The sequence below is a fragment of the Octopus bimaculoides genome, chromosome 29 (assembly GCF_001194135.2).
Source record: "Octopus bimaculoides isolate UCB-OBI-ISO-001 chromosome 29, ASM119413v2, whole genome shotgun sequence".
NCBI lineage: Eukaryota > Metazoa > Mollusca > Cephalopoda > Octopoda > Octopodidae > Octopus > Octopus bimaculoides.
Genome location: NC_069009.1, coordinates 1,203,606 through 1,209,457, shown reverse-complemented (window position 1 = coordinate 1,209,457; position 5,852 = coordinate 1,203,606). Strand labels below are relative to the sequence as shown.

General features: G+C 34.7%; 1 protein-coding gene across 6 annotated transcripts in view; it reads right to left on the bottom strand.

Annotated features, from left to right (window-relative positions):
- Positions 1-6: 6 nt before the first annotated feature.
- The window catches only part of LOC106879009 (zinc finger protein 91), a 12,597-nt gene continuing 6,751 nt past the window's right edge, over positions 7-5,852 (bottom strand). For 2 of the 6 annotated variants that reach the window (XM_052977873.1, XM_014928402.2), the window contains exons 2-3: positions 3,897-4,229; positions 7-2,618 (exon numbers count right to left, since the gene is read on the bottom strand). In XM_052977873.1, the coding sequence (XP_052833833.1) occupies positions 231-2,102 (1,872 nt within the window). In that variant the 5' untranslated portion in view covers positions 2,103-2,618; positions 3,897-4,229 and the 3' untranslated portion in view covers positions 7-230. The other 4 variants (XM_014928403.2, XM_014928405.2, XM_014928404.2 and 1 more) reach the window with 4 other exon arrangements.

Genomic DNA, 5,852 nt, shown 5'->3' with positions numbered 1-5,852 from the left:
AAAAAAACAAGTCTGGAGTTGTTTACTGAGGAGCGTTCCTTTGCTCTTGAAAAGAACGATGACGGATCACTGGAATGGTTTGTCTGTCATGTGGATGCTCTTGTGAGTAGTTAAGCTGCTTTTATAAGTAAATCATTTGCTACATGTCACAATGATATGGCTTCTCTCATGTATGAAAATGTTCGAGACTAGATAAAGTACAGTTTTTGGGAAATGATTTACCACAGGTATTACAGTAATGTGACTTCTCTTGTATGAATGCGTTTGTGTCTAGTCAGGTGACTATTTTGAGAAAATGATTTACCACAGATATCACAATGATATGGCTTCTCACCTGTATGAACACGCTTGTGAGCAGTTACATGATTACTTCCAGAGAAGGATTTACCACAGATATCACACTGATATGGCTTCTCTTTGGTATGAACAAGCTTGTGCTTAGTCAAGTTACCAGTTTCAGAGAAGGATTTACCACAGATATCACACTGAAATGGCTTCTCTCCTGTATGAATGCGTTTGTGATAAGTCAACTTAATATTTTGTGCAAATGATTTACCACAGATATCACAATGATATGGCTTTTCTCTTGTATGAATACATTTGTGAATAGTTATGTCACTATCTCCGGAGAATGATTCACCACAAATATCACAGCCATGTGGCTTCTTTCCTGCATGAACACACTTGTGCTTAGTTAAGTAATCAATCCCAGAGAAGGATTTACCACAGATATCACATTGATACGGCTTCTCTCCTGTATGAATGCGTTTGTGAAGAATCAAGGTACCATTTCGAGAAAATGATTTACCACAGATATCGCAACGATATGGCTTCTCTCCCGTATGAACAAGCATATGCTTAGTTAAGTTACCATTTTGAGAGAATGATTTACCACAGACATTGCAATGATATGGTTTGTCTTCAGTATGAACAAGCCTGTGCTTAGTTAAGTTACCAGTTTCAGAGAATGGCTTACCACAGATATCACACTGATATGGCTGCTCTCCTGTATGAATGCGTTTGTGAAGAGTCAAGTTACCATTTTGAGAATATGATTTACCACAGATATCGCAATGATATGGCTTCTCTTTGGTATGAACAAGCTTGTGCTTAGTTAAATTACCATTTTGAGAAAATGATTTACTACAGATATCGCAATGATATAGCTTCTCTTCAGTATGAACAAGTTTGTGCTTAGTTAAGTTACCAGTTTCAGAAAAGGATTTACCACAGATATCACAATGATATGGCTTCTCTCCTGTATGACTGCGTTGGTGGCGAGCCAAGTTCCTATTCTGAGAAAATGATTTACCACAGATATCACAATGATATGGCTTCTCTCCTGTATGAATGCGTTTGTGAATAGTTACGTGACTATTTACGTAGAATGATTCACCACAAATATCACACTGATATGGCTTCTTTCCTGTATGAACACGCTTGTGCTTAGTTAAGTAATCAATTCCAGAGAAGGATTTACCACAGATATCACACTGATATGGCTTCTCTCCTGTATGAATGCGTTTGTGAAGAGTCAAGTTGCCGTTTTGAGAGAATGATTTACCACAGATATCGCAATGATATGGCTTCTCTTCGGTATGGACAAGTTTGTGCTTAGTTAAGTTACCACTTTCAGAGAAGGATTTACCACAGATATCACAATAATATGGCTTTTCCCCTGTATGAATACGTATGTGAGTAGTTAAGTAATAATTTCCAGAGAAGGATTTACCACAGATATCACAATGATATGGCTTTTCTCCTGTGTGAATACGTTTATGAAGAGACAAGTTACCATTCTGAGAAAATGATTTACCACAGATATCGCAATGATATGGCTTTTCTCCTGTGTGAATGCGTATGTGTGTAGTTAAGTAACTATTATTAACGAATGATTTACCACAGATATCACAATGATATGGTTTTTCTCCTGTATGAATGCATTTGTGAATGACTAAGTCAGCTTTCTGAGAGAATAATTTACCACAGGTATCACAATCATATGATATTTTGCCCTTTTCATTCATTTCCTCACCAGGAAAATCAAGTTCTTCAGACTCTCTTTTATATTCAACTTCACTCCAATATAATTCATTTTCCATAATCTTCTTTTCTCTTGTGACAGTATACAAATGTTGTCTTTCTTTTTGTATATTGCTCTTAACAAATATTTCTACTGATATATCTCCATCAATAATAATCTTTGTTAATATTTGAAGATGCTGGCAACTGCCATATTAATAATCATTCATTATCTTATCATGTTCAGATTTCAATGATGTGATTGTTTATTTTTAGAATGACAATGTAGGGTGTGTGTGAAAGGCGAGGTGTGGGCAATTTTAACATAGAATGCGTAGAATATTTGGGATTGATATGCCCATTTGAAATGTTAAAGGATTAATTCAAATACAAATATAATTTTCTGTGTATTCCAGACAATAAAGAAGAGAAATTTTGCTACATATGTCAGTTCAGAAGATATATTTTGCAGTAATTCAGTATATATTTATAGAAACAGGGTTATACGTGTTATAAGTAACATCCTTGTTCAGACATTTCAATACGAATGATGTAGCTTATGTAAAAATTCTGTGAAACAGATGTCATCTGATAATCTGAAATGAAAGAGAAACAACAGTGTCAAACAAACAAGATAATGAGAGATTAGAGAGATTAAAAGATTGAAAGGGTTGCAAGGGATAAGCTTGTATGCAAGGGAAACCACATTTTTACTTAGCTTGATGTGTTTTCTCAAGCTTTTCAAGCTAACGCCAACCATCCTGACCTCTGAACCTCACAGCATCAATGTAAGAAGCATTGTTGGTTCAGTCGAGCTCAAACTGCCATGCTGCAGTCCGAAAGATCGTCGTAGATTACCCCAAGCTTAAAAATGGTTAGAAACCACAACTGTTCAATTATATTTTATTTGGAAAAGGGAAAGTGGACCTCGGCGGAATTTGAACTCAGATATCAATAATAATAATGGTAAATTACGTAAGTGTGATGCTTAAACAAATGCCCCACCATCCATACATGTGACGTGTGTTAGTTCTGTATGGGTGTGAACCCATCAAATGTATTTCATCATATTAAATTCTGATGTAATCGTAATATACACACTCTGGACGGTATTTCTGTAAGTTACTTAATTTTCCTCATTTCAGCAGGCTTAGAATAGTATTTACGATGGGTAAAATGTAACAAATCTTGAATATTCTAAGATTTCCGATCATAAGAAATTTGTACAAAGAGAAAACGGAACTTCAATATAAAAATAAGATCGAATTATTACTTTACTCACAATTTAATCTCAATCGTGATCTTATAAAAGAATCCTTTCCCCTGCAGTTTTGATTACAAAAGTAGGAATTTATCTAGAAAAGTCGTTAATTTCAGACAAGAGATAAAAGAATATCTGGCACCAGAAATAATCCTGACAAAAATCTATAAAAGTGGGGTATGTATAAAACATGTATTAGTTTGCTCTGATTACCGAAACGAAATTGTATTATTTATGGCAATTCTTTAGGCCAATCATTGTTTCTTTTGTTCTGAGCTCAAATTCGGCGATGTCAATTTTACTTTTCAAATGAATACATATACTCACATATCATACACGTATATAGCGGATAGCTACCGACTTTATAAACTAAGATTCGAAACGGAATCAGGTCAATAGGATCCCCCACTTTGTGCTTTTGTCTGTCTCCTCTGTGTTTGGGCCCCTAAGTGGTCAATAAAACAATATATATATAGCACTTGAAAAAAATTAATTATTTGAAACAGGACGGTTGTAAGTAGTACCTAAATGGAAGAAATATTAAACATCACTAGGAGCAAAATATCAAAACGGGAGATATAATGAAAGAAAAATAAATAAATAGAATATTAACTTTCAACGTAAGCCAATCTCTAAAGGGGAGATGTGGCGAAAATCATTGACATTCCTGGGGTATTGGTTGAGACAAGACGTCGGTTGGATTTGTTGAGGGCATTTTTTGAAAGAAACGGCATGGAGGAGGCGTTCGGAAGGAATTGCGACAGGACAGTTCATCTCCAGGCGAGGGCTGGTGAACTACTTCCCCGTCCATCTTGTTTCCAAGATCCGTCTGGAGAGGAGGAGCTTGTCGCAAAGAGTATTTGCCAAAAGATGGAAGGATGTCGTAAGAAAGTTGTGTATCCAAGGGGCCATGCCAACACGGTCGGGTTAGAGGGACATATCCAACCTAAAAGTAATCAAAATTTTAAAACAATAACATCATCATATTATAATATATTCTCATATAAAAATCATTCGTTAAATCATCTGTAAAAAAAGCTCAACGATCTATATGTTCCTTTTTGTCTGTCCTAGTTCGTCCCCTCTATGTACCCTATTTATTAGGAAATAAAAGAAATTGTTGAGGACATTTTGGGGGTCTCACGAAGTGTGTCGTGTGAACTCATTAAATCATATATCCCCAACGTTTGCCACGGATATAAAAATTGACTCCTAGAACAATCCACCACGTATTACAGGTACACTTAGTGTGACTAAAGAACTCTTTCCATGTAGAGTTACTTCCCCGCTAACAATTACTGAACTTTTTTTTCCCGTAATATTTTTTTCATTCCCTGCTGTTGATTGATTCTCTTGTATATATAACCGGTTACATCCGTTCAACAGATAATTAGCTGAGATTTAATTTGATAGACGTGATTGCTAATTAACTATGTAGAGAGATTATCTACTGCATTCTTTATTACGCTAATCTTAAAAACATAACGTCTAAATAAAACCTAGAATTTCTTATGAAACTATCATTGATTGCCTTGACTACCTGAATATACTGCGACCTCGTCCTTAACTGATCTAAATATTATCTGCTTATTGTCCACATTGGATTTATTGCGATACCTTCCTCCTCTACATTGGGTCTATAAATAATAAGTAAGTGTTATATATATCCTGCTATTGTCTATTGTAGCTGAAGTTTTCATTTGGACATCCATCTCCACAGTAGATTTGTCATTAATGTGTCTATTATTCACATCAACCTATCTTTTTTATGTGTTCAGTAAATTAAAGGAAAGAAACTGACGGAAATAGATAAATGTAACGAAAATAATCGTTGTTTTAATCTACAGACGGAAGGGTCTCGCATAATGTAGTGTAAATGCGAATTTTAAAAAATTGGAATAACTGTTGTTGCTTCGCGAAATTCTGATTTAAGCACGCCATATAATCTCTCATAATTGCCTTTATCTTTTAAAAAATTTGAGAAAGTGTTTGCGAATTTGTGTTGTACACGCGGGAATTCATACGACTAGGCAAAAACAAAAAGTGTGTGATTTAAGATTTATTTTTAGTACATTTCATTACTAACTCTTACCTTGTAGCTTGGTTAAGCTATACACAAAAACAGGTAAATTTTGATACTTTTATCCGTACGATTTTCACTAAGAAGGAAAAAAAAAACTTGGATTTTTGCATGGAGTGAAGGGTCAAACTAAAGTGTAGCAATAAATGTTGTATATAAATGAACACCAAGTCTTTGTCATAACCAATGCTACACTCTATCTTAAACTGTTGTTTCTCTATCATTTCAGAATATCAGAGGACATTGGCATCAGAGGAATTTTACATCAGAAGCGTCATCAATAATCATTATATTTTGAAGACAGTGTTATGCAGAACTGGATGTAACAACCCTGTTTATGTAAATTAATTGTGGATTACAGTAAAATATTTCCTCTGAGGTACATTATTGGTGAAATTTCTTGGATTCACTCTGAAATGGGTACAACTTAAATTTGAATTCTGAATAAACTTGGATAAATTTGTAAAGACGTTTGCAACATCTTAAAGA